The 26,871-nt window shown below is 37.0% G+C and overlaps 4 protein-coding genes across 5 annotated transcripts; 1 reads left to right on the top strand and 3 right to left on the bottom strand.

Annotated features, from left to right (window-relative positions):
- Positions 1–2,057: 2,057 nt before the first annotated feature.
- Positions 2,058–6,137, bottom strand: LOC103331769 (Transketolase). Its single transcript, XM_008234418.3, has 7 exons — positions 5,549–6,137; positions 4,947–5,037; positions 4,714–4,819; positions 4,342–4,624; positions 3,891–4,039; positions 3,653–3,806; positions 2,058–3,366 (listed from the first exon to the last, which is right to left on the bottom strand). Exons 1-7 carry the CDS (start codon positions 6,062–6,064, stop codon positions 2,407–2,409), a joined length of 2,259 nt encoding a protein of 752 aa, XP_008232640.1. The 5' UTR covers positions 6,065–6,137; the 3' UTR covers positions 2,058–2,406.
- Positions 6,138–8,302: 2,165 nt separating this feature from the next.
- On the bottom strand, positions 8,303–12,388 carry RAD51C (RAS associated with diabetes protein 51C). Its single transcript, XM_008234417.2, has 9 exons — positions 12,181–12,388; positions 11,485–11,583; positions 10,427–10,549; positions 10,271–10,304; positions 10,117–10,187; positions 9,792–10,018; positions 9,360–9,491; positions 8,780–8,846; positions 8,303–8,651 (listed from the first exon to the last, which is right to left on the bottom strand). The coding sequence occupies exons 1-9, from the start codon at positions 12,290–12,292 to the stop codon at positions 8,476–8,478; spliced, it is 1,041 nt and encodes a 346-aa protein (XP_008232639.2). The 5' UTR covers positions 12,293–12,388; the 3' UTR covers positions 8,303–8,475.
- A 600-nt stretch (positions 12,389–12,988) lies between these two features.
- Positions 12,989–19,458, bottom strand: GCP1 (glycoprotease 1). The gene is made up of 13 exons (XM_008234416.2): positions 19,115–19,458; positions 18,957–19,001; positions 17,689–17,763; positions 17,346–17,442; positions 16,938–17,028; positions 16,702–16,751; positions 15,966–16,156; positions 15,727–15,812; positions 15,226–15,301; positions 15,025–15,108; positions 14,784–14,898; positions 14,380–14,468; positions 12,989–13,558 (listed from the first exon to the last, which is right to left on the bottom strand). The coding sequence occupies exons 1-13, from the start codon at positions 19,391–19,393 to the stop codon at positions 13,424–13,426; spliced, it is 1,413 nt and encodes a 470-aa protein (XP_008232638.1). The 5' UTR covers positions 19,394–19,458; the 3' UTR covers positions 12,989–13,423.
- Positions 19,459–20,340: 882 nt separating this feature from the next.
- LOC103331766 (protein NRT1/ PTR FAMILY 7.3-like) lies at positions 20,341–23,772 on the top strand. 2 transcript variants are annotated; one of them, XM_089052843.1, is made up of 6 exons: positions 20,341–20,669; positions 21,424–21,562; positions 21,732–21,949; positions 22,064–22,626; positions 22,814–22,922; positions 23,016–23,772. In XM_089052843.1, the coding sequence occupies exons 1-6, from the start codon at positions 20,613–20,615 to the stop codon at positions 23,655–23,657; spliced, it is 1,728 nt and encodes a 575-aa protein (XP_088908969.1). In that variant the 5' UTR covers positions 20,341–20,612; the 3' UTR covers positions 23,658–23,772. The 2 variants fall into 2 exon arrangements, with proteins under 2 accessions (XP_088908969.1, XP_008232637.2); XM_008234415.2 differs by having other exon boundaries at positions 22,814–23,772.
- Positions 23,773–26,871: the final 3,099 nt, after the last annotated feature.

Below are 26,871 nucleotides of genomic sequence, written 5' to 3'. Positions count from 1 at the left end.
AGGGGCAAAGAGTTTGTAATTTTGTAAATCAAGTACTTAACAGTATTTACTCATATAGACGAACTAGAGCACATATATCATGTTAAGTATGGTTAGTACTAACCATACTTAATAGATGCGAACCAAAGAGATTGGACCATACATGTGTTGGCTCATGCCTTATCTTGATATGGACTATTTTGACCTAAGAAGTAAACTCGACCAATGCCCTATTCATGAGGTCCTATAAAAAGGAAAATATTTTCCTCATTCCTCTGAAAGTAGAAATTTCTAACTTTCTACCAATCATAATTTGACACACGTACACATTTTTTTATATATTTTTAAATGAATTATTTTGTAATTTGCATGAAGCAACCCAACAGTGTGACAATGTCCAAAATAAAACACAAGCATACAGAGACTTAAGTCATTCTTTTCATCCCCTTTCCTCGAGGCTCTCCTTTCCATCTTGTCCCGCATTTGCTAAGAAACTCTAACCCTAAAATTGTTTTTGCCTTATTTCACAATTTTTTTTTGCTTTCCTTTTCCTTTCCTTCATCCGGATCCCACGAGTCATCACCTCTCTCTTTCAGTTCTTCTCTGTACAGAATCGCATTGGATCTACAACTTCTAACCCTAAATATGAGAACTTGCGTACTTCTCTTCCTAATATTAGAAGAGGTTCTCAAACTCTAAATTTAAATTACTAATTTTAAAGGAGAAAAAAAACTCCCGTTACATGAAAAAGTGGGCCTTGAGAATCGAGGAAGTAGATATGGGCCATCATTTAGAAGATGGGTCGTCTCACATGTCAGCCTGCACACAGCACATTATATTCGTCTGCAACATGTTGTTGCACATGAAAAACAACAACAAAACAAACAAACAAACAAAAAAGAGCATGTTTACACACGAGTAATTGAAAAACCAAGACACATACACATGTTTTATCGCTTAAACATGTGGAAAACAACCTTTCAATTGCTCTCTAATTGGAAAATATTAAACAAAGATTAACTCATTGAAAACTAACAAAGTTCATTAAACCTTTTCCACCTGGTACTAATTTCTCCGGTGTGCTCAAGAACTTTTCTGTTTCCATATTCTTCCCAAATCTGAAACAATGGGCTTTCCCCATAGTCATTTTGGGTTGGGATCCTTTCTGTGGCCATTTTATTTTCCACCCTCCCTTCAAAAACACTCACATTGAATCAAAATGATGTGCGTTGGTCAATTGGTAGATGAGAGATTCAGGTGACAAATCCCATGCATGCACATGTGCATCTTACTCTAATGGTACTTTTCATTTGTCAGTGTTGTGGGGTAGATGCCTGGTTGAAAAGGAATATAATATAGCACAAAACTCACCAAATTAATTCTCACTTTCAAAATAATGATATGGAAATTTGAGGTTATTATTTTCCTTCTTGTAAATTGGGATATAATATGCTCAAAACAAATCCAAGGGGAGAGATATAATAAAAGAATATGCTCAGTATGCTGAATAATATGCTGTAATTCTCTAAACAATATTTTAGGTTAAATTATAATTATAATATTTTTGTAAATTGGGTCCCATTGCCAGCACCAAACTTCACTGTCAATGTTTGTCCAAAAAAAAAAAAAAACTTCACTGTCAATTCCAAAGAAAGATATTTGAGGGAAGGAAATACCAACCTCTGTTGAATGCACCTTCTGCTGACACCCAGCCATACTTGCATATCATTATATCATATCAATGAATTTTTGGTGGTAGAAGACAACAATATGGATAGGTGAGGGTGAGGACAGCAGCTTCAACAACCACAAACTTAAGGGTCAGCATTTGCCCTTCATTGCCCACATGTGGACCCCATGGCTTTGGCATGCCAAATTTCTTACACACAAGGTTGTTGCCATAACTTGGAAGGTCATCACACAAATGGATTGCCCTACTCTCTTTTGAATGGCTTGAAATCAATGTCCATTATCCAAATCCAAATCATTTTAGAAATTACATACAAAACCACTTTTATGGAGGGAACACACAAATGGATTGCCCTACTTTATTTACCTGAAAAATAACAGTTACAATATTTATTCCAAGTGTAAAGCTGCCCTTCTTATTACAAAATAGACAATCCCAAATAGTTTCTGAGTTACAAAGTGAAGAAAATGATGGAGAAAGTGAAACTCATTGATTAACCACAGAGCATTAGCATTACAAAACTCAAGACAGGTCCAAGAGTTGTTACAAAATACAAGAGCATTCTCATACCCTACCCTCTCTTTTGATCCATGTTGCTTCACTGAAGAATTATAAGCAACAAATGGAAAATAATATTTTATTAAAACAAAAGAGACCATACTGTGAAACAAATCACAAGAATATGGCCTCTTACCTTGATCTCCAACCAAAACCAAATTTGCTAAATAACAAGTTGCCTAGCTAACTTCTTTTGCTGCTGCAATAACTGCCTCGACGGTAAGGCCAAACTCCTTGTATATTTTTCCAGCTGGTGCACTTGCCCCAAAATGATCAATTCCAATAGCCTTTCCTTTGCTTCCAAGAAGCTTTTCCCACCCAAATGTTGATCCAGCTTCAATGCTAACTCTTGCTGTTACTGCAGCCGGCAAAACACTTTCCTTGTAGGCATCTGATTGCTCATCAAAGAGTTCCCAAGAAACAAAGGAGACAACTCTAACAGCCTTCCCTTCCTTTCTGAGTTCCTCACCAGCTTTGAAAGCAATTTCCAACTCGGAGCCAGTTGCAAGCAAAATGACATCTGGCTTGTTACCTGAAGAGTTGTCTGATATAATGTAACCACCCTTCTCGACTCCCTCAATGGAAGTCCCAGGAAGATTGGGCAGCTTTTGGCGAGAGAGGGCGAGGATAGATGGCCTCTTCCTGTTAAGGACTGCAACCCTGTATGACCCAGCAGTCTCATTCCCATCAGCTGGGCGGAGCATCAAAATGTTGGGCATTGCCCGGAAACTTGCCAAGTGCTCTATTGGTTGATGGGTTGGTCCATCTTCTCCAAGCCCAATTGAATCATGGGTCATAACATAGATAACTCCAGCCTCTGACAAGGCAGAGATCCTTATGGCAGCTCTCATGTAGTCCGTGAAAACAAAGAAAGTGGCACAGTACGGAATGAGGCCAGGGCTGTGAAGGGCAATCCCATTGCAGATGGCTCCCATCCCATGCTCCCTAACACCAAACCTAACATTGCGTTCTTCCGGGGTATTCTTCTGGAAGTCTCCAAAACTTTTTAGTAAAGTCATGTTTGAAGAAGCAAGGTCTGCACTTCCACCAAGAAGACCAGGGAGAACCTTCACAAGGGCATTTAGGTTTGCTTGAGATAAATTTCGGGTAGCATCAGCTGGGCTCTCTGGAGTGTAAGTCTGGAAAATTGCAAACAGTAGACCTCATAAGATGACTTTCATATCCAATCCTAGCTAGCTACATTAATATACAAAATAGTTTATCACAGAATCTGCAAAGTAGGCCTGGCCAATTCTGAGACTAAGTTAAGGTGCAGGGACCCAAAAGAAGCCAAGACATGATACCAATGCCATTCAGAATGCTTGCGCCAATGTTTTTGCGCTCATTGCCAAGTAGCCCACATGTAAAATAACTAAATAGGTTCTTAAAGATAAAAAGAGCAATTAAAGGTAGAGCTCTACTCACCGGAAGTGCTTTTTCCCAACCAGCTGGTAGCTCACCCGTAATGATGGACTTCAGCTCTGCAGCTTCCTCCTTGTACTTCTTCTCATATTCAGCAAACTTGGCATTCCATTCAGCTTCAAGAGCAGAACCCTCAGCAGTATGGCGACTCCAATGACTAAGATAGAAACAAACAAGATGATCTGTAATTAATGCCAGTAGACTGATTAAAACAACAGAAATTTAATGGGGTGGTCCTTACCTTTTAACATCCTCTGGTACATGGAAAGGCTCATATGGCCATCCAAGGTTCTTCCGGGTAGCATCCACTTCCTTAGCACCCAATGCAGCACCATGAACACTGTATGAGTTTGCTTTGTTTGGAGATCCAAAACCAATGGTTGTTGTCACCTGCAAAGATGCAAAAGTTCAATATGACATTGACTAATATCAAATCAAAATGTCATATCAAATTCCCTTTGAACTCCAAAAATAGGCATTTATACCAAAAAATCACGTAGCTTGCCCTCTTACTAAGATTTAACGACAAAGCTGTTTGAGCTATTATACAATTACCGCAACTATTAGACCTTTTCCAATAAATAAGTGACAAATATAATAGTTCATAGATAATGGTTTGTTTCTTCAAATCACATCCAAGTGTACTATATTCAACATTCAACAATCTGAAAAGAATGCAGCATATATCTGACCTTTATCAAAGTGGGTCTATCTGTGACAGCCTTTGCTTCCTTGATGGCAGCTCGAATCTCATCATACCCGGTGTTTCCATTCTTCACCCAGATAACGTGCCACCCAAGACCCTCAAAACGGGTATCAACACTCTCAGTGAATGCAATCTCAGTGTCTCCATCAATGGAAATGTGGTTATCATCATAGAAGGCTATCAGCTTCCCAAGTCCCCAATGCCCCGCAAGAGAAGCAACTTCATTTGAAATACCCTCCATTTGACAACCATCACCCAATATCACATATCTGCAGTGAAACAACACCTATACTGCTAAGCAAAAATCAAAGAGTGGAAGGGATAAAAACGAGTTCAAACATCAAGGTAGTTATTTTACGTGTAGTGGTCAACGATCTCACTGTCTGGCTTGTTGAAACGTGCAGCCAAGTGCTTCTCAGCAAGGGCCAAACCAACAGCATTTGCAATGCCTTGCCCCAAAGGACCTGCATAAAATGATGAAAATTTTAAGAATACCATCTAAAGCTAATGAATTCTTTTTTCCCTTCTAAAAAGAGTAATCAATTAACCTACGAACTCATAAGTACTTCAATAAGTAAGAGAGAATCTTACCAGTTGTGACTTCAACACCAGGTGTTTCAAAGTTCTCAGGATGTCCAGGGGTCTTGCTTCCCCATTGACGGAAGCCTTTCAAGTCTTCTTCCTACTCATCGATCCAAATTCAAATCATAAGGTCATACCCAATGTTCAGTCAATTATATGAGAACGAATGAATCATTAGCAAAGTTAACAATAGTGATAGATTAATTTATAAGTGGATTACTGGGTTAATGAAACAAAAGGCACCCATATCCCAAAAGTACAAACAGAAGTAAATGCCACTTCAAAATTTGTTTAAGAACAAACCAATTAGCAAGTGTCTTTACAGCTGTTTTCATAAAAACAGAAAAGCAATGATCATAAAACCTCACCAGACAAACATGCATATGTTCAAACACATGAATTTACCAAACAAACAGCCGAATCAAATCTAGTGTGTGTTGAGAGAGAACAAAAAGAAAAGGATATCAGAAAATTAAGCTTAAACCTAAAACATTTTTCCACCAATGTCCTAATTCTCCAGCAAAACACCAAAATAAAATCCGCATACATAAAACCCAAATTCATTTTCAACTCAAACAAACAATAGACATACAACCCAGAAAAAAACCCACCTTGACACTGTCATATCCAGCAAGGTGAAGCAAAGCGTATTGCAACATACACCCGTGTCCAGCAGACAACACGAACCGGTCACGGTTGAACCAGTACGGGTTCTTGGGGTTGTACCTCATGATCTCATCGTACAAAATATGACCCATTGGAGCACAGCCCATGGGCAAACCGGGGTGACCCGAATTGGCCTTCTCTACAGCATCAATGGCCAAGAATCGGATCGTGTTGACCGACTTCTCGACCAAAGAGGTCTCTGTGGTCTTGTCCAGAGTCTCGACGGCGGCGGCCCGGACCGGCCTGTTCGCGCCTACACGGCGGCGCTGGAACCGAGAGAGCTTGGATGACGTCGAAGACGACGACGATGGCGACGATGAAGTGGATTTGAGACCGGAGAAAGTTGGTAGAGTGAGGGCTGCAGAGAGAGAGACCCGGTCTGAGGTTGAGCTCGAGCCATGGTGAGAAATGGCGCGAGCCAAAAGGGCTTGAGACAGAGTCACAGATGTAGACGAAGTCATGGCTTTTGCTCTGTGGTTCTGGCTATGGCTGAGAGAGAGAGAGAGTGAGAGAAAGAGAGACTTTTGAGAGCCTGTGATACCGTTTGCGGCTCTATGGTTTTATCGGGGTAGGAGAGCCGGGCTTTGAGCTTCTCGTCTGCACAAGAGGACAGGTAGAGAGATGAGCTGACCGTTAGATTCAGCACAGATCCAATCTCGACCGTTGACTGAGGGTAGGAATTAGGAAATGCTCTGCCTTCCATTTTTTCCACTATCCAAACCAAAATTGAGAACATATTTGTTTATTTATTTATTTATTTATTCTTCTAACTTTTGGTGGGGTGAAATTATTTGTACTTTTTGAATTTTTGCTTTGTGTATTTATTTATTTAGTTGTTGATGATTGCTCCCACCTTAGTACATTCATGTACCACCTTGGTTTGTTCCATGGCTACCTCTTTCGTAACACTTTTTATGTACGAAAATTGTGTAAGTAGGTTAAATATTTCGCGGGATGATGAATCGTATTTTTCGTGAACCATTGCATAGTAGAAATATAATTATTTTATTATTTTTTATGTTTTCAGTTTTGGAAGTTTTCTCAAGTTTCAATTCTCCCTCTTTTGTTTGGTAAAATAAATGGTATGAAAGCAAGGTTGTTATATATAACCACTTCCAAATTTGAAACTCCTACCTTATTCCCTAATATGAGAAATCTTTCTTAAATTATAAAAAATAAAAAAAAAAAAAAAAAAATCCTCAGTAGCCAATGATTGCCTTTGTCTAGTGTTGTATCAAATTTGGTGGGTTGGTGGAAAGGAAAGAAGATGAAAGAGTTTGGTGGATATGAGATCTATGTCAATATGTTTATTTATTTATTCCCTTTGTGTTGAAGATTTGTTCAAGAAACGGTAGAAGTTGGTGAGGGATGATACATTAACCCCTGACATAAAAAAAGAAGATATATTAACTTCAAGTCGGCCACGCAAAGTTCAAAATATGTTGCAATTTCAGCTATTATTTATATTATCTTATATTATCTATTATGTTGCAATTTCAGATGTTTGACAAATGCAACTTTTATTTATATTATCTTATCTTTTTTATTTTTGCTGACCTATTATTATTATTATTATTATTATTATTATTTTTATATAATGTCTTCACATGGTGGTGCATACGACATTCAGTAGGAGAAGAATATAATAGTTTAAGAGCATTTCCAACCGATGTGTAAAAAGTGTCACATGACTTTTAACATTAGAAATAACATCTTACATCACTCCAACCGATGTGTCAAAGTGATGTGGAATGAAGGTGGAGATTGAGATGCTATTTTTGACATCCCAAAAGTAAGATGTCAAATGAATATTTTATTATTATTTTTCTTTTCTTTTTAATTTAAAATAAATCTACACTGAAATATAATAAAATAATAATTTAATTTGACATATCAGGTGGAGTGTAAAGCTGTGTAAGATGTCAAATAACATCACCATCAAATTTAAATTTGATGTTTGGTATTTGACATATCCCTTGGAGATGCTCTTAGAACATCTCCAACCGATATGTCAAAAGTGCCACATAAACATTTAACAGTCACATCACTCCAACCGAATTGTCAAAGCTAATGTGGAATGAAGACTGGAGGTTCAGCTGTTATTTTTGACATCCCAAAAGTAAGATGTCAAATGAATATTTTATTTTTTTTAAAAAACAGTTGGTTGTAACTTTCATTTATTATTTTCCTTTATTATTTTTTTCTTTATCTTAAATGATTTGACTGTTATAATAATTATTTATTTGACATATTGGGTGGAGTATAAAACTGTATAAATGTCAAATTGCCACATCAATCATCAAATTTAAATTTGATGTTTGGTATTTGACATCTCCCTTGGAGATGCTCAAAGGAAATTAAAGCAATTGGCTGATATTCTCTCTGCTAAAGTGAGTCTATTTAAACCTAAAATAGTAATTTAAGTCTCTATCATTTCTATTGTAAATATCAACAACCCCATTCATTTTCAAAGAATTCAAAAATTATTGAAAAATAAAAAGAAAAAAAAATTAACAAAAAAGTAAATAAATAAAAACCTTGGCTAGCCACGGGTGCTCGTGCTCATGCCATGACGTTCACAATCGATGGGCAATGGTCATCATTCGGTGGGTGTTTTTTGTTTCTTTCAAAGTTTTTATAAGTATAAAAAGAAAAGAATACAATGATATTCTACTTTATATTCCCTTACAAAAAAAAAAAAAAAGAATAAAATGATAATTCCCAAGAAGCATAATAAAATGGGAGCATAAATTTAGTCTAAGCAATGTTTCTTATAGTTCCCTTACAACACAGAAGGTACACTTTGAATAGACATGCTGCATACAATATAAATAATATGAAACATTGCTTAGACTTCATCTAATTCAAAATCTTACATCAATTTGATTCGCTTATGGTTTGAAGCAGAATTCCTAATCCCTTTCCTGGTCACAGAAAATGGAGCTGATGCTGATTTCAGAGAAGGCGACTTGTCTATGTGTGCATTTCGTTCATCACCGTTCCAATACAGTATGACTCGGTTTGTGCTACAATGTGACCAGCTATCACCTAGACAGTATAATCAAACAGGAGACTGTCAAGGACTCTCAGGGATGCAAAGTGATTATGGAAAGTACCATATTAACCATTCAACCAGTTGGAGTTGGAGGTGGGTTCTAACTGAGAACAGAACTTACCCAATGCAAGACTTAATTGGAATGAACCTTCTTTGTGCTTAGTGGTCACTTGATTGAATATGACAACCTGCCACAGAGAATAAGAGGCAATCATTGGAACCCAACAAGATGAAATAAAACAAGACTAACATAGGTTCATTAAGAAGGAGATTTCAATTGTAGGAGCCGATTTCACATATCACCAGGGGCTGCTAATTGCACAATAAAGTTAACGTGAAAAACAATAAGGGCAACACATGTCCATATCACACACACACACAAACACGTACCGTGGCAATCTAATAAGTAGAAGTAACTATCTCTAAAAAACATCAATACAAGCAATAGCCTATACTAATTTGAGAATATCAACCATGCTCTGGTTGGGCATGGTAAATCTGTCCTAGATCTTGCTAAGAAACCTGTCAAATGATAGTGGGATATTCCAATGAAGCCATTCAACCTTGGCAAGGGAAATCAAGTATTCAAATTTAGGACTGTTTCCTTGCATTCAAATTACATCAACTTATCTGGCATCACAACATATATGATGAGCTCACTAGTCTAGAGTTCTTTTCAAGAAATGAAAACTATTGCTTACCGCCAGATTATATTTATTTGCAAGGTTCATCAACTTTAAAGCCATTCCACCAAGTAACCGTGTCCTGAGAGCCAAGTCCTCAAAATCTTGGCGGAAGTGAAAAGTAACACTATCAATAATCACAATCTTAACCTGAAAATTGTTTGGAAGAAAGTTTAGTACTTCCAGTGATGAAGATTATATATAGTGCATGCAATGATAATCGAAAGGAGATCCAGTTTCAGTTTACAAATGAGCTGTCCATCAGCTAAAAGAAATATTAATAAAACTAAGCAAGGCTTAAAAGTACATATAAAAATAAGCCAGATTAATTTATCAACAAACAGAACAAATGAAGACATTCTCATAGAAAAATGACGACTTCCTTGCATATATGATTCTATGAGAAGCATTAAGTTCCAATTCAAATCAATATGTTAATGCTATACCTACATCTTTATGCTCCAAGATGAATTTGTCTAGGTGATTTATCAGGGCAATCTGCTCCGTATAACTGCAGATGCGGAAATAAAATATGTTTTTCAAGATATCAGTAGGCTGAATTTCAACTTGGCAAGTTCGAAGTTCCTTCTGCAGAAGCTCATTGTAATGTGACATGTCCACTACAGAAGCTTCGGCAATTTGTAGAGCCCGCTCCACCATAAAGCTGCCTTCCGTATCTAAGGATCATGCAAGAACCATGTTCTAAACATCAGATGCAACTGGAAACCTTTGTCAAAAACAGAATAAGACAGAAAAAAAAAGTTGACACACTGACCAATATATACTGCCTTTCCACCTAGGCCACCAAAATCAACTGGAATTTGCACGTTCACTGCAAGTTGAATGCTGCAAAGCAAACTATGCATTTGATGCCCTTGAAAACAAATGAAAGAAAAGATAGAAAATAATAGAATGCAGAAAATACATACCCCAGCTGTGTTTTACCAATGCCCGGTACTCCACCTATTGTGATAATAAAAAAGAAGAGAAATCCAATAAAATCATCTGGACAACTGAAAGCTTGCTACAGTTTTGTGCTCATACATAAACAATGCAGACAAAAGTATACAAATGGAATAACTAACCAATTTCAGTAACTTCTTTGCAATTAATTCCCCCACCGAGGATGTTATCTAGATCAGCACAAGATGTCGTGATGCGTGGAAATGATTGCTCCTCATGGAGCATTTCCCAAGCAGTTTGTGCACCTAAAGGAGACAGGAAATTTTTTTACTCTTTTAACTTCAGTTTTCAAAATATACAAAAAATGGTGGCATAAACTACAGCTTGAGAAAATCTTTCAACAATTAAGACACAAGAACAAAAGGCTTTCATATAAATAAAATGATTGAGGTTACAGAAACAAACGCAAATCAACTCTAATAGCACAAAATAGTTACAGAAAGACTACACTCAAAGTGATGATTAATCTGCTTGTGATCAATGGCAATACATGACAACCAACAAAGAGGTAACTTTAGTTCAAAAGTTATTACAAAATGGAGAAGAAATGACATATAATCAAAGTATTATATGAATTAATGATCGAATGCAAGATGGAAGCCAGTACGTAGCAGAGTTATCTTAACTGAGGGTTAATCTGTATGCAAGAAGTTCAAAGATAAGTCACACTTGTTGTCGGGTTAAGAACAAGTATCAACCTTAGGCAACAAAGGAACTTTCACCTGACATAGATTTAATAAGTGCATATATGGTGTGTTGTATCCACTGGCACTACCAGCAAGGAAATTATACAGGCGAAACCACATTATTGTCCGACATTTGATGGAAAATGATGGTGCTATAAGGCATGTTTACAAGGGAAGATAAAGTGTGGCCAACTACACTCTTAGATGGGTACTTAATGATGCAATTATATTTGGCTCTTGTGAGCTTGCTAGTGAAGGCTGTAAAGGACACTAAAAGGAGAAAGACATTTCATATAATTTTTTTTTATAGAAAAAACTACTCAGTTAAAGAAAAAGTTAGTATAGGGTACGTATGATACGCTATACTTTCAAATGGTCAATATGGATCATGGATTGGATAAACCTTTCTAAATGTATGTCCCTGCTTAACAATCTGACAAGAGAACATTTTTTTCTACTTAAGCACTCGCATATATGGGTCAAAGAGATATTACCAGTGAAAATGCCATTACTTTTTTCTGGTTGGTCCAACCTACAGTCGTGTGATGCAACCTTCAGGATTTCAAGAGCTTCACTCTCTCGAATTTTTAGATCTGTTAAACAATAAAGAATGCTAGAAAACTTCAACCATCACATCTCAAAATTTTATCAAAATCAATATGGATTTCCTTAAATAATTGGACCAAAACCATGACGTACAGAACTTATTGAAAAAGTAACATGGAAGCCATTGTCAAAAGAAGATTTATAACACCATTATAGAGAAAAAGAACTGCAAAAATACATTACTACTTTTATTGCTGCAGTACCATCCAAAACTATCTTATTAAAAGGTACACCGTGGAAACTCAGGTCACATGGGTTATCTCTCCCGAATTCAGACAGCATCGAAAATACTTCAAATTTTAATTTTACCAGTTCAAAAGGTTAAATTACTATTAGTAGGATTTAGGACCATCATGCATTGTTATATAAGAACCTTTGAACTACCACAACCCAATTCATTCCATATTGCATAATTTTTTTTCTCTTCAAAAGTTATATGGGAACTTGAAAGTATGAAGCAGTATTGCGTTAAGAACACAAAGTGTAATTACTTCAAACATTTGGCGAGCAAGCCCATAAGCTATCAATTTGACACAAACCCAACAGAAAAAATTAGAAAAATTTAACGGCTGAGAGAAGATTACCTCGAGCAAGGTCGGAGGGAGAGAGAGATGAGAGCGAAGCGAGAGTGGTATAGCCTGCTGATATCAGTTTGCCTCTCTGTGATGCTGAGATTGGTAACCTTCCCACTTCCATTCTGTAGATTCTAGAGAAAGAAAGAAGTAGGTTTTTCAACGTATGATAATGTTGGGGGAAAGTGGAGGGAAATTTTGGTGCACGTGTTGCACGTGTGTTTAAAGTTACTGCCTGTTATGAGAGGTGAGAAAAAAAGGTGGGGTAATTATGGAAGGCAAAAATTTGTGGTAAGATTGAAAACCATACTAGTTTTAATTTCTAAATTTGTTATTGAACTTGTTCAATTCAGGAAAAAGATAAGATTGACATTTCATTCTATTTATCTTTGGTTGACAAAGAGAGTTCTTAAATAAATAAATAAACAAATAAATTTTCATTACATTTCTTTTTGCAATATTAAAAATGTTTGGAAATAGTAAATAATGTTGGCAATGGCAATGAAGCTATTTGGTGATTGAATTTATAATTTTGGAAAACTACTTGTTCATATAACTTTTTCTTTTAATTTTTATTTTGTGCACAAATGAATTTGGATATTACCTTCATTTTAACAAGTTTTTGTAGGCAAATGACTTACTAATGTAGTGGTTTGAAGCAATTGATCTCCCATGAAAAGTCCTAAATTCGAGTCCTATCATCCGTTTAATGTGTATGAGTTTAGTATACTATTGCCCCTCTCAATAAGAAAGGTCCTAAAAAAAAAAAACATTTTTACAATAATTTCAGTAGAAAGAAAATTTTTTACTTGGAAGGAAATTGAAGACCAGATAAGATATTTATTTACTATATGATTTATTTTCTTTCTCATCTCCATTTCTAAGTATGGTGGTTGGCCGGAGTGATTCTGATATCAACATCATACAACTCGATGAATAATGTGCTATACAAAACGCACAAGAATAAGTAGTTTTAACACAATCCAAGGTGTAGCATACGTTACATGGGGAAAGTATGAAGTTGCTGCAAGGTGTAGCATATGTTAAGGTGCATCACACGCATTAACATAACATTTGCTTGATGCCAATGGTCGGTCTTTTACCCTGTGCCACACTTGTGATCAGTCTTCCGTTCATCGTTAGAAAGGTGGCTCAAACCGAGTCAACCATCCCAACATATAAAAATCAATTTGACTCATCGAAGGCTCCGACCGTTGAACAGCATGAAGTGGTTGCCGGATTTAGGAGATGCAGACTATGGTTGCTGTTGTGAAGATGCTTGGATCATAGATGTCAGAGAGGGATGAATGCGGGCTGTTTTCATTGAGCGAGCTTCACTTCTTCCCTCCACGTATTCCTCTCCCAATGGCCACCTTGGCCGCAGATCATACTGATTCATAAGGGAAAAAACTGACAAATAAGGCTCCGGTGAATAATCTAATAGACGGACAAGGAATATCTGATTAAGCAGCCAACAGCCTTGGCTGAAATGGTAACTCAATCAACACAAACACAAACAGTAATGTTGAACATATGCGGTTACTGGCATAGTTATATGTACATCATATAGACGCATGCTTATGAAGGCCAACAATTTGATAGTTGCAGTACTCTCTGAAACATAGTTCATCCAAAGATTCACAATCAATTTAATTGTTAGAGAAAAAGTTCAGAGCAGAAAACCTGTTTTATTATAAGGGGGACAAAACAGTACCTTGTTCTGACGCATGAAACATCAACTCAAAAAAAATTCAGTATGAGCATGGCTTATTGGTAATAATAACGGCCAACACTAGGAAAGGTTTCCTATATTTTATTCATATTTATTACTTCCTTTTATTTTATGGCAAAAAGGAAGGTGTTAAGAATACTTAGCCAGCGCTACATCTTAAGAAGTGAGGCAAAAACCAGCGGAAAAGAGATCCCGATTAAACAAATGACTAAACATGAAAATAAGAAATTGAATGAACAAAGCAACAGGCCCCTACTTAAGGGGGATCACACTCCAGCTACAGTGGAGCAGGATCCATATTGACAGCTGTATAATTGAAGTATTTATAGTATCACCAATATGGACAACATATTGATAGTCGTTAACGTGTTGAGATGGATGTTGATATGGATCCTGCTCCAGCTACAGTGGAGCGGGATTCTCCTTAAGAAGGGCCCTGTGAAAAAGCAATCATATGTAAAAATAGTTTTCAAACAAACCACAATATCTTCAGGTTCATCCGCAGGTGGTGGTGGATCAAATCTTCCCATACGAAAGTTCTCAATGCCAGTCCAAGCCACCATGACACCTGTTCATGTTAAAGTCCAGACATTAGTCTTCAGGTCAGGTAATGACCACCTTGTCCAACAAGCAATAAATATATGAAACGTGCCAAAAGGAAATTTTGTGTAAAGATAAGGAAAACTAGGTTTCAAAATAGGCATTAGTATTCGTCCAGAAGTCTTTTCCACGCATGTTAATGGCCGAGTATGGGTACATTAGCTTTTAATTCTCAGAATTAAGTCACATCAGCTAATGATGGTAAACATGCTAAGATTCTTCTTTATCAAGGGAAAGTTCATCTCATCCACAAGTTGAGCCGAAACTAGATAAAAGGAATTACCATTGTCAGTACAAAGGCTGGGAGGAGGGCACACAAGTCGTAAGCTGTTTCTCTGGACAACCTGATCAAGCCGAGCCCGAACATACTGATTTGATGCAACGCCTCCGGAGACAACCTGCATAGGATGAATATATAGAGGGATTCAAGCTCTATATTCAGGAATGCTATCATAAAGAAGAGATGCCCATCATTATGAGGTGGCTTAAAGAATACAAAACTGACAAAAGTGCAGTTTACACACCAAATATTTTACAGAAGGTTCAATCTTCAGAGCCCATTCAATTGCTCGCTCACACCTTTCCTCTAGATGTAATACTGCGACTCGCTGCATAAGAAACAATCTTATTGTGAAGAAGAAATAGAAGAAAAAAGAGTCGAGACCTAAAAATTCAAAATCTGATCAAACTAGGATAAAGACTGAAACAAATACAAATTCAGTAACCTGAAAAGAGGCAGCAATATCAGCACGAGTCCTTCTATCTTCGCTGTTCGCTGAAGAAATTGGAATTGTAGCATTACTGCATAACACAGGAAAGATGGCGACAAAAAGAAAATAGCTAAGCTTGCTGACATGAATAATTGCACAAAACAATATAGTAGCACTGGAAACAACCAACAACAATTTTTTGTGATTTAACAGTCTTATCAGTTCCATAAGCTGTGTGGTCAACATCTGTAAATAGCCAGATTTCCTTATCTTCAGTAAAAGTTTAAAAAAACATATAAAACCGAAGCCTCAGCTTGCAAAATGATCATATATTCTATATAACCTACAAGCATATCTCCGGATTCAATTGCAAGCCTCACTTGAGTCTTCATGCCAGTGTATGAGAAGTCACAATTGTTTCATTGGACATGCGTGATATAAGTAAAGTTCAGGACAAACATAAAATAGAAGTTTCTACTTGCAAAATATTGTATCGTATCTACAGAATATACATACATATTCTTGGATTCAATTGCCAGCCTCACTTGAGTCTTCAGACCAGCATATGAGAAGTTGCAATCTTTATGTTGTTTCATTGGAGTCTAGAAAACAAATGAGTATCAAACTTAGGATACGACTTCACATTGCAGGAATCTAGGTCATATATAACAGACTTCGTATGTAGAACCAAACAATACATATTCAGCCAAAGGAAACCAGACTAGATAAAGAGAATGTCTTGGAAGATAACTTACTGAGAATTTGATTGACTTTGCATCACCCTCTCGAGCAAGCTCTTCTATAGCTGGCCCACCACTTCTCCTCAAGTCAAGACCAAGCCATTTTGCAGTCTTGTCATATGCCTCACCAATCGCATCGTCTATTGTGGTACCAAGTTGTATGTATTGGCCAAGATCACGAGCAAGAATGAGTAGATTATGTCCTCCTGATGACAGACAACGAGAATAGAAAGGAAGCTTTACTAAACCTGCTGAATCTGCTCTAATTTACATTAAAACATTTATATGTTTTGAATGTTGACTAATAAACCTAGCCACACCACTGAAACTGAACAACCTCTCCTCTGAAAAAATATATCTGTACAGAAATTCTCCTATGCAGACGTCTGGACGTTATCACCGTCTGCATAGGAGAATTTCTGTATATATATATATATGCACATAAATTTCCTCAACTAAATCAATAACACACAGCAAAATCACCCACTTTTCTTGCTAGAAACAGACATTTCAGTGGTTTTAGATTTTAAAAATAACAAATAAGGGAAAAAAATTAGGTGTGACTTGTGCAAATTTAGTTTGCAACATATGACTACCGTATACATCAGAGGAGTAACCTATGGACTTGAATGTGGTCATGTAGTTTCTTATTTTTCTGATTATGGTACTGTCATGTAGTCTAAAAATGTAGATTGAATTTGAGTGAAATTAGTAAAATAGACCTGATGCAGGAAAGGTGTAGAGTTTCTACCTGAAATAAGCAGAGCCATGAAAGGGAATTGCAACTCTCTTTCGTTTAACCTAGAACAAGAGAAGGAGATTTATCATATGTATAAGTAACTCACATCAGTATTTCATATAAAAAGCTAACGACAGATTAGGCAAATTTAAAGATACAATATTCCCCTAAGCAAGAGAGAGAGAGAGAGAGAGAGAGAGATTTTGTGCACCCCATTCTCCATTGGATAGATAGTTGGCATTCTGTACCTGGCTACAAGAGCATGAGCCTCCATGTGATGTACACCAATGATTGGTAAGTTAAAGCTACCAGCAATCTTACGAGCTTTCCGCACACCAACTGCACAACAATTGAATGAAACATTAGTGCTAATAAACTCCTTAGCAGTAACAAAGAATTCAAATCTGGTCAGTTCAGGGCACAAGAAAGAAAATGTGACCCAATTCCTTGTAGTTTGAACAGAAAATCGATGCTCAAAAGATAAAATTAAGTTTACTACTTTCCTCATGATGATCCCCGGCTGCTATATTAAGGCCAGGTTTCCCGGCACAAACTCAACCATAAGGCATCAGTGGTAAGAAAATTTTCAAATAAACATACAACACTGGAAAATTAAAAAGAAGAGGAAAGAGAACAAAAAGTGATAGTAACTTTACCACGAAGACAGAGGCCTAAACCAGGACCAATAGTAACCGCTATTGCAGACAAATTCCTCTCAGTTAATTTAGCTTTGTCAAGCGCTTCTTGCACAACCTGCAATAAAAAATCACAAATTCAGCCCCAAGTTAACATTCAATTATTTTAAAATCACCAAGAAACAAAAGAAGATAGTCTTGAAAGCCATCCAAAAGTGACTGACAGACATGGCAAGTTTGCAAAACTTATAAGTGTGATGTAGGTGCCAACATAAGTATCAAAATCTGGCTCAAGTACCACATGTATAAACAATAAATGAAACATCAAACTGAACTTGAAGGGATCATACTGAAGAAACTTTACCTGATCAATCACTTGCAAGTGCGCTTCCTCTGCCATTTTTGGAGCAACACCTCCATATTGAGCAAGCAAATCTGCCTTGATGCGGTCAAGGCTCAAAATTAGTAACCAGTATAAGTAGAATAAAGAAATTATATAAATTAATAGCTCATTCTTGTTAATTAAAAGAACACACTACATAGCACAGTTACAGGACCATATTGTTTCCACCGTACACTTGATTCTAACAAGTAGATATTTGAAGAGAAACACACAAAAAGCCGCCACCTTTTTCAGCCCAATTCACCAATGGCAATGGAAGTGGAAGGGGGGAGAATTACTACAAGGAAGATGAGCAACATAGTATTCATGGAAAACCATATAGTAGTAGAATTCATGGCTAACGGAAGAAACAGAGGGCTAGCTTTCTCAATGGTTAACTTTTTTTTTTTAATGGAAGAAACAACAGGAAAAAGGTTGGATTTTTTTCAAGGCAGCAGTCAACCAAGGGCTCGTAGAAAAGGTACACATGACAGGGACGCAGACCCAGAGAGACTCTTCTTAGTTTTGTTTCTTTTGGCAACTTAAAAATGAAAGCTTTATACAAGAATCATTGTTACTGTGTACTTGAAATGTTTTGAGTGTGCCGAGAGGGAAAGGGGTCTACTGTGATCTCTTCTATCTACACCACTTATTTCAGTTAGGTTTTCAAGGAGCAATGATATATCTCCATAAAATGTTTCAACTATCTAAGTCTCAAATAAGAAATGCTAAGATCGTGGGTGACTTTCAGGTTTCAGCTGCGTGAAAGTCATACGCGTGGATGACATTTCAGCAGTTGACAGACACAGCTCTTGAGATTTTTCAAGTCTTACAAGGAAGGACTAATTGATCATCAATTTCACTTGTGAAGTAGTGATAGAGGCCATAAGGTCATGCAATTATTATCTCCACAGTATTTTCTGGAAATATGAGATAAGTCAATCACCCTTCTCGAGCTTTATTCATGACCAGCAGTTAGTAAATTTTTGAAGAACAAACACATGATTACTTATGTGAAATGTGGATTATACTAGTACATTTTGTTTCTATTATGGTATGAATGAGTTTTGCAGTCTTCCATAAGTAAGCCTTAACCCCCAACTACTAGGCCTCAGTAAGAAAAATCCTCTTTGAGCTTCTTACGCCCAATCAAGAAAACATAGCAAAATTCTTCAACTTTCCTTTATTAATTCATTAACACTCTCCAGGTTTACTGCCAAAACTAAATCCAAGAAACAAAATATACATACTTGAGAAGACACAACTTGGCTGAGGATTTCACCATTGCCTCTTACCTGTACTCAAAAAACCCAAAAAAAAAAAAAACATAACTCGGTCCAGAAAAACACAAAATTGACAAATTCCCAGTACAAAAGAAGCATCAAAGGAAGCAAAATCAGTATCATACGACAGCGGCAGCGGTGTCGTCACAGCTGGTTTCGATGCCCAGAACAACAAGATCATCTTGGGGACATGCAGTTGGATTGTGAGGTTCTGAAAAAGTGGGATTTTTTGATACGGAGAGGTGGGAGTTCAAGGAATTCAAAGAAGAAGAAGACATGGGAAGTGAACATATGGGACTTAGTTTTTGTTTGAGGGGTTTCAGAGCTTTGAGAGTGGTTTGTAGGTGTGAAAGTGAAGGTTTTGGGAGGAGATTTAGGCGCCAAAATCTGAAAGAGAGTGCCATTCAGAGAGAGATGATGAAGAATATGGCGCACACAGTAACTTCAAGGAGACAACGTACTCGTCATTCCTCGAAACGCTTCTTTTGGACAAGAACGAAACGATTTCATGTGGGTTCAGCCCAAAAATGACCGGGTGGGCCTAATTCCTTTGGTTTTTTTATCTTTCAAATTGGGCTCATATCAAGTTTGTGTTACGCCAATGTGCTCCAACAATCAGCCCTCAAATCTTTCTGCGAGAGACTTGCTACTTGACAGTAGTTTTTGTTGCAATTTGTTTATAGAAATACCTTCTATTTTTCATTGGAAATCATTTTTGACTATTTGCTTTGGTGGCACCCAACCTCCACCAAAAGAGGTCATTCAAATTTCATGAACGACATTTATTGAATAATAAACAAAATATACATGAATTTTGAATAGGAAACAGAAAGATTATGAATGAAAGGAAGTAGTTAAGTGAAGTCTTGTTGTAGATTATCTATTGATTCTAGTATTTTTCGCCCATCCCTTACATTTTGTTTTTCTTAATTTTTGGTTTGCCCTTAACTTTCATGATCGCCTCCTTTGAAAATTCATAAATTGAAAAACAAAAACAAAAACAAAAACAAAAAAACAAAAAGTCTAGAATCTTGATTGCCTAACCTTTTTTTTATTTTTATTTATACAAATGTTGATTGGTACGTAGTAAGGGGGTTTGTAACTCAAATGGTTAAGAGCAACTACCCATACATCAAAGGTCCTGTAAAAGAAGAGAGAACAAAAAAAATGAAGAGAGAGCTTGTCCTTATTTTATATATATATATATATATATATTTAAGATAGTAATAAGTATAGGGAGATTTTTATTTGATAAATAAGTATCGTGAATAACTGAGTAATGAGAGGGTTTTTAGAGCAAAATTAAAGCTCCCTAATGTGCTATAAATATGACAAAAAGACATTGAATCCTTGCAGAAAAACTATGACGTCTGTAGTCACAATGGGGTGCTAAAATGCCATGCTTCTGTTTTGATTTAATCTGAAGTCCCTACTGCATGTCTACATGTGGACTATGTTCTCAGGACACATGTCGTTCTATTAGATTATCAGAGCAATCTTCTGTGCTCAAGTTTGTAGATTTTCTATAAGTAAATTTGTCCTACGTCATCTTAAATTAACCCACCATTCACCAACCAACCTCTGTTATCACAGAAAGTGTGTTGGAGAGGCTTAGAGCCAGCTATGGATCCAGAATCAGAACCTTCTGCAACTTCAGCACTTAGTGATAATAACTTCAAGGTATCTTCTAAGTTAGAGCAATGATATGGTTTATAAAATTATAATGCTTAGCCAGTTTCCTTTTCTTCTCTTTTCTGTATAGATTTCCATATATATATATATATGTATATGTATGTCATCTCTTGCCCAGTTATTTAATTCGAGAACATGGTTCTAATCCTTCGCAATTTTTCTTCTTTTTCTGTAGTTTAGTTTCAATGTTGTTTCATATCCATCATCCCTTGCCCCTAGCTATTAACATTTAAAACTTCTTCTCTGTACATTGCATTGAGCAGACACAATCTGTCATCCCTTGCCTTATTTAATTTTCTTTTTGGGGGTTGCATAAAGCTAATTAATAATAGTATTAGAAGTGCAAATCTTCATAACTAAGCAAATATTGGAAATTTCATTTATGATCTTGATGCTACAATATATAATATTTGCCACAGCTGTAGACAGCACTGAATTCCCATAGTTTGAAAGCAAATTGTGATTACTTAAATCTGATTTTGAATTTGATATGATGACTGAAAGAAGTCTGAAGCACCTAGGGAGGCCTCTGGGAACAAATGACCTATTTCCATTCCATAGCACAAGCACACTCATAATCTATGTTATGTTTTTCCAGGATTTTCTTGGTTGAAATAACAACATCAAATGTTCATCTTTGGCACAGTGTTTCGTATATATGGATGATTAACACTTAGAATTTTATATTCTATATAAGGCCTGCCTGGATATGTTTAATATGTCGATAATTTTCATTTGGAAGGTGTTTGAGGTCGATCAATCGAAAGGTGGCGAGAAGAAACTTTTGAATGCATGCACAAGAGATGGCTCAGTTGATTGGTATGGTAAACCAGCCGTAAAAGGGAGCACTGGTGGGTGGAGATGTGGAATGTTGTTATTAGGTATGTGTTCTTATAGTTCACACATCAGCATTGATGTTATTAATGGTAATTCCTATTATTTCTGGTTTTGGTATTGTTCTAATAGGTATCCTTCAGTATCAGAAACACAAAAATGTTAATATCTATTTCTTAATATACTGGTACTTTTTCTTTTCTTTTACTGTGACAGTCAATCAAGGACTAGTTTCACTGGCATTTGCTGGAGTTGAAGTAAATATGGTTCTTTTCGCCAAATCAGTACTGAGGCAGACCAATGCAGAGGCAGCAAACACATTCAGCAGATGGATGGGAACGTTCTATTTCTGCTCTCTAATTGGTGCTCTTCTTAGTGACTCCTACTTGGGAAGATACCTTACTTGCGTCACATTTCAAATTGTCCACATCATTGTAAGTTTGCCTTCCAACGTTCACGACCGTCTCCCCCTTATGGCATGTCAGCCATATGAATGCTCACTCTTCTCCAAAATTTTGTATAATCTTAACCTCCTTTGATTTTTGCAGGGGTTGATAGCATTATCCTTGTCAACCAACTTATTTCTGCTCAGACCTCCTGGTTGTGGTGAAATAGGCCAGTTATGTGAGCCTCATAGACCAATGGAAGTTGCTATGTTCTACATATCAATTTATCTTATTGCTCTTGGAAATGGAGCCCCTGAACCCGCATTGGCTGCCTTTGGTGCAGACCAATTTGATGAGGAACTTTCAGAAGAAAGGCAAGCCAAGACTTCATTCTACAGCTATTTTTATGTGGCATTAAATCTTGGATGCTTGGTTGCCGAGACAGTATTGGTTTACATGGAGAGCATGGGGCATTGGGTGCCGGCCTTTTGGATATGTACTGGTTCTTCTGTTGTTGGGTCTGTATTGTTTTTAGGTGGTAGTTTTAGGTACAGACACTTCAAGGCTTCTGGAAATCCCATTTCTAGGTTCTCCCAAGTGATAGTGGCTTCCATGAGGAAGATAAATCATGAGCTGCCCTCAAATGGAGAAGGACTTTATGAGACCATTGGCAGGGAGGGTGAAACAAATGGTTCGAGAAGAATCCTTCACACGAAAGGCTTCAAGTAAGCATTTTCAATTAAATGGCTTTTCTATGAAACTAATTATAATTCAATTACTTTTTATTGAAAAGTATAAGACCAGTGTCCTGTAAAGAAAATTTCATGACAGAATTTGCCCCTGCATTAGTCACCCTCAGAGGTTTCTAATGAGTATCATTCTGTAATTCTTTGATCATCTTTCGACGTACAGGTTTCTTGATCGAGCGGCCTTTATTACCCGTGATGATATCTCGCTGATGTCAAACCAAGGACAAACTCCAAATACATGGCATCTTTGCACTGTGACACAGGTTGAAGAGGTGAAATGCATACTGAGACTATTGCCAGTATGGCTTTGCACCGTCCTCTCCTCTATGGTGTTCATTCAAGTGCTTTCTCTTTTTGTCGAGCAGGGAGCCGCCATGGATAGGAGGGTCTCAAACTTTCATATACCTCCAGCTAGCATGACTGCATTTGACATTGTTAGCACCTCCCTCTTCATCATATTATATGACAAACTCATTGTTCCTTTGTACACCAAGGTAACAAAAAGAGAACCGAAGCCTCCAAGCGCGCTACGAAGAATTGGAATTGGCCTTACAATTGGAATTGTAGGATTGATAATTGCTGGCTTTGTTGAGAGAAAGAGACTAAAATATGCTAGCAACAGCGGAGAAGAGACGAGTTCTTTGAGTATCTTCTGGCAGACTCCACAGTATGTGCTTGTGGGAGTGTCTGAGGCATTTGTATATGTTTCACAAATGGAGTTTTATTCTTCACAAACACCAGATGGACTGAAGAGCTTGGGGATAGCTTTGTGGATGACTTCATCAGCAATGGGTAGTTATGTTGCAAGCATGATTTTAACGGTGGTGATGGAGATCACGACGAAGAATGGACAGCCTGGTTGGGTTCCTCCGAATCTGAATGATGGTCATTTGGACAGGTTTTTCTTCCTGTCAGCTGGTTTATCTGCACTCAACTTGGCATTGTATATTGTATGTGCCAAGCGATATAAGTCTATATCATTGGAGAAAAGAGAAAGTATAAACTGATCACTAGCCTTATAGTACTTGCTGAGAACATGTTTAGTAAAAGTTGTGTTTGTACCATATTTGGAAAATGGACCAAAAATGGTCTATCTCTCAAAAAAAGAACTCTTGAAGCCCATGCCCAATATTTTTCCTTTTCTTTTCTTTGGAAAAGACAAAAGGAACTCTTTTAATAATGGGCAAGACAAATGGATAAAAATTAATAGAAGCTCATAGCACCAGGAAGCCCAAAACTTTGAGCCACACTAAAGTTAAAAAAATTGGTAACCAATACACATAGACCCACGCGAGGGTCTGAAGAAGGATTGCCACAATTAATGTTCTTGCCCAACAAGAAAAGCAAGCTAGATAAAAGCCACCAGGACCGGAAGGAGTTGATTGCCAACTGGATTTCCAGATGCAGAGAACTCAAGTTAGAGAAACACCTAGTATAACCAACTGTTTTGTCAAAGACATTCCATCCTTTCCCATATGAACTGGTCCAGATCAACAGATCAATAGCCGACTTTGGATAGTAGCCAAATACCCTCTTTCAGCTTTCATCATTGAGCTTTCTTGCCTATAAATATAGAGCCTCCGCAACAGAAGAAGGGGACTCTCTCTCCAAAACTAGATGCAACGTCTCAAAAGCACTTGAAAAACTCAAGACCTTTTCAAACAAACCTACTTGATATTCAGATAACTAGTTGACAGCTCCCGCGTTCATTTTTTGTTGCTCTGCCATTCTTATGGTATGATTTCTTTTAAATGATCAGTTTAAATTCATGTATCGCTCAAACTAGATAGAGAAATCTCCAGTCTTTCTTACATTGTAATTGATATTCTGAATTAGTTAAGTGGATAAATTTATAACTCCTGCCTTTCTTTATTATCAAGTTAAAATCGGATAAAGAAATCTTGGAATTTATCTTGACTATTTCTTTAAATATCTGCTATTTAACTGTTTATATATATATATATATATGCTAGTTTAATTTCCTGCTTTCATATTGCTTAAATATGCTAGTTTGGACCTAAAATAGAGGTCTAGACTCGCAAGAGGGCTTCGTCACTCTAAAAGTAAAGGTTTATTCAGGCATGAACTATATCATTGGGCCCAAATTGACCAAAATCTTGGCCCAATCTAAGGGCTTATTGGATTTAAGTTAGGTTTCTAAACCTAGATAGGGTAACATTGACCACAACTTTTTTTTTTTCTCCCTTGTTTGATTAGGTATTGCTTGTATCTACCAAATTGACACTCACAAATGAAAGAATATTGAAGTCCTCTTAATTAAGGCATAGAAAGGAATTTATTCAGGCCAGTACCCCCCTTGGAGCACGATGGCTTGAGTAGAAGTCCAAAATAAGCACAAATACAACAAATCGACATCCTACACCACCTATGCCAGGTCTATTGAGCTGGTCTCATATCCAATAGTGGCACACCTAAGCAACGCACAACCATGATAGAAGAAACGGGCCGATAGGGCCCAGCCTGAGCTCACCCATTCTTGTCAGCCTAATCCAACTTTAAATTTTGTTTAGAAGTTGAAAGAATCCTCTTCGCGAGCCAGAAATCCAATTGGGGCATTGGTGTTAATCCAACAACCTCCTCACTCTACAGAGTTGCTCGACTCAAGAGCAAACCATAAAAAGAGTGTCGGAGGGAAAAGGGACCAACAAGCTGTAAAGGAATAATCTGAAAGTTGGAGAATATAGTGAACTTGGTACCCAAATTGAAAATAAAACATGCAAAACTTCAATGACTAATGCATGAGGAGCAAGAAACAATATAAGAAAAGCAAACAGAGAGGCTAAGGTAAAACACAAAAACAATATAAGAGAAGCAAACAGAGAGACTACACTACTACAAAAAGTGAAAAAGACGACCAGAAAAACACGACGGTCTAAGTGAAAACCGTCGTTGTTTTTTAAAAGACGACGGTTTTATAAAACCGCCGTGTAATAACACATTAGACAACTAAAAAATGGAGTTTCAAATGGCTGTTCATAAAACACGACGTACTTAATTTAAAAACCGACGTCTTATTGAAATAGGATTTTCAAGAGGTAAAATCATAGCCAACAAATAACGGCGGAAGTTATGAACCGACCGACGTAGAAAGTAAAGACGACGGTTTCAAAAAAAGCCGTCGTTTTTACCCGGAAATTAACACGACCAAGTTTTCGTATAAGGCGCCGTATAATTACAAATAAATCCACGGCGGTAAAATATAAAATAGCGCCGTATTAAATTAATGTACAACTACGGCAAAGGTAAATATAACGACGTCTTTCTCGTATTTTACGACGACATCTTTAAATCTTACCAAGTTGGGGTTTTCATATAATGACGTATTATAGAATGTAACGCCGTATTTGTCCACTTTATACATCATACATTATATTTAAATCGTCGTCTGAATAAGAATTTTTTTTAACAATTTATTTCTTGGATTTTGTTATCCTACGTCGGTAGATCTACTTAACGACAAGAATTGAAATAACCACGACGGTTTATATAGAAAACCGCCGACATAATCAGATTATTCTGAGATCACAAGGGTTAGGAAATCTTACAAGATGGAACTCTGTTGCTCATCATAATCTTACCAGAAAGACAATATTTTAGAGGTTAATGAATGTATGTGTATTTGTGTCTTTGAGATACACAAACGCACATACACATTAACATCCAAAAAATTGCTTCTGAAATTTGACGACGGCAGCCTCAGATTTGCAATCGAGAGAGACAATTTTGGAAGTGAATGATGCGTGTGCGTTTGTGTATCTACACAAACGCACACACACATTCACATCCAAACAATTGCCTCCTAAAATTCACGACGGCAGCCACAGATTTGCAATCGAGAGACAATTTTTTGGAAGTGAATGATGCGTGTGCGTTTGTGTATCTACACAAACGCACACACACATTCACATCCAAACAATTGCCTCCTAAAACTTCACGACGGCAGCCACAGATTTGCAATCAGAGAGACAATTTATTGAAAATTGGTGATTTGCAATCAGCCACAGATAACCAACATTCAAACAATTGCCTCCCAAGAGATGAGGTGAGACAGAGAAAGGGGCAAGAAGAAGTTGAAACCCTAATCGAATACTAAAACTGAAAGAACCCGTGGAAAAAAACCCTATTTATAATTAAAAAACCAAATCCACGTCGGTTATATTACACATAACGACGTTTAACAAAAATAATCCTCGTCGGTAA

Source organism: Prunus mume, linkage group LG5, assembly GCF_029339155.1.
Source record: "Prunus mume cultivar Tortuosa linkage group LG5, ASM2933915v1, whole genome shotgun sequence".
NCBI classification, from domain to species: Eukaryota; Viridiplantae; Streptophyta; class Magnoliopsida; order Rosales; family Rosaceae; genus Prunus; species Prunus mume.
The sequence above is the reverse complement of the archived record's forward strand: the minus strand, read 5'-3'. Positions and strand labels throughout refer to the sequence as shown.